General features: G+C 36.2%; 1 protein-coding gene across 2 annotated transcripts in view; it reads right to left on the bottom strand.

The window, feature by feature from the left end:
* The window catches only part of rgl1 (ral guanine nucleotide dissociation stimulator-like 1), a 31,898-nt gene that overhangs the window by 16,109 nt on the left and 14,484 nt on the right, over window positions 1–1,305 (bottom strand). Inside the window, exon 1 of one of the 2 annotated variants that reach the window (XM_014002889.1) lies at window positions 108–393. The exons of the other annotated variant lie outside the window; for it this stretch is intronic. Coding sequence (XP_013858343.1) covers window positions 108–152 — 45 coding nt within the window. The 5' untranslated portion in view covers window positions 153–393. Of the gene's footprint in view, window positions 1–107; window positions 394–1,305 lie in introns of those variants that run through there. 2 annotated transcript variants of the gene reach the window in all.

Raw genomic sequence — 1,305 nt, 5'->3', positions numbered from 1 at the left:
CGCCGCCCCAACACAACACACACATGCCCCCATTTCTGTCTCCCCGTCTCCAAAACAACCCGACAGTTCAAAGGATGGAAACAAAAGTTTATTATTATTCTTTTTACCATCTTAGTTTTCCAGGCGAACTTCATGGTCAGCCTTTCTTTCATGATCCGGACACAGCATCAGAGCTCCACAATAACCCGCCACGGAGGAAACAAAAAGATGGAAAATAAGTATTTTGTTGAAAATAATTGATCATAAAAAATATCACCGATCTTTCAAAAGTCCTCTTTTTCTTCGTATCTGAGCTGAATGTTTGAGTAAAAGTGCAGCTCCTGGTCCTGTGTGTACCAGAACCTTTCTTCTTCGCTGAATGACTGAACTCCTCCTCTCTCTCCAGTTAAAGCCCTCCTCCTCTTCTTTTCAGCAGACTGACAACATTCAGACGTAGAGCTGGGCTTTTTATTTGCGCAACATGTCAAATTCACGTAAATGGGTTTCCTCAAAATCCAGAGGAAATAATATGAAAACGTGCTTGGAAAGGATTTTGAACCGGAGCAACTGTGAAACAGCTTGTTTTAAAYAATGAAATAATAAATAAAATTTCTAATTCAATTTAAAACAAGTGAATAAAGAGTCTGTACAGTTAAAATGTGTATTTATAAGTTTACGCCTRCATGTAGCCTACAGTTACAAAGTGAAATGTTTGTTTTACTTGAATCAAATCTCATGTGTTTAAAAGTTTCAAACATATTACTGAGTAAAATAATCCAGAGGGTCAGCAGGTCTAACAGCAGCTTGGATGAAACCAATCATAAACTCCAAGTGAGCAAACTGGTTGTGTTAGAATAAGATTATTGGCCTGATAATGGTCCACGAGCCACCAGTTGATGAGCCCCGTTTTTTCTGATACACAACCTCACTCGCTGTTTTTAGAGGGTTTGTGGTGCAAGAAAAAGCTGCATCTGCTTACATCGAAATCTGCAGAACCCATCTGCTGACATTGGATTAAAAAATAATGCATGTAAACAAAATAAATATTAATCATCTCAATGCAGAGACTATTGATCGTTAATATGGACGAGTTAATTAATTTTATTTTGTTTAAACATAAGAATGAATTTCATACTTCAGTCACTTCTGGTTAGACATGTAATTCTTAGCATTATATATTTTGCAGCTATAAGTCGACCACTACAGTTGTATCTGTCCGAAAAGCTTTGATTGATGATAGATAGATAGATAGATAGATAGATAGATAGATAGATAGATAGATAGATAGATAGATAGATAGATAGATAGATAGATAGATAGATAGAT

Source organism: Austrofundulus limnaeus, unplaced genomic scaffold (genome assembly GCF_001266775.1).
Source record: "Austrofundulus limnaeus strain Quisiro unplaced genomic scaffold, Austrofundulus_limnaeus-1.0 Scaffold15, whole genome shotgun sequence".
NCBI lineage: Eukaryota > Metazoa > Chordata > Actinopteri > Cyprinodontiformes > Rivulidae > Austrofundulus > Austrofundulus limnaeus.
The sequence above is the reverse complement of the archived record's forward strand: the minus strand, read 5'-3'. Positions and strand labels throughout refer to the sequence as shown.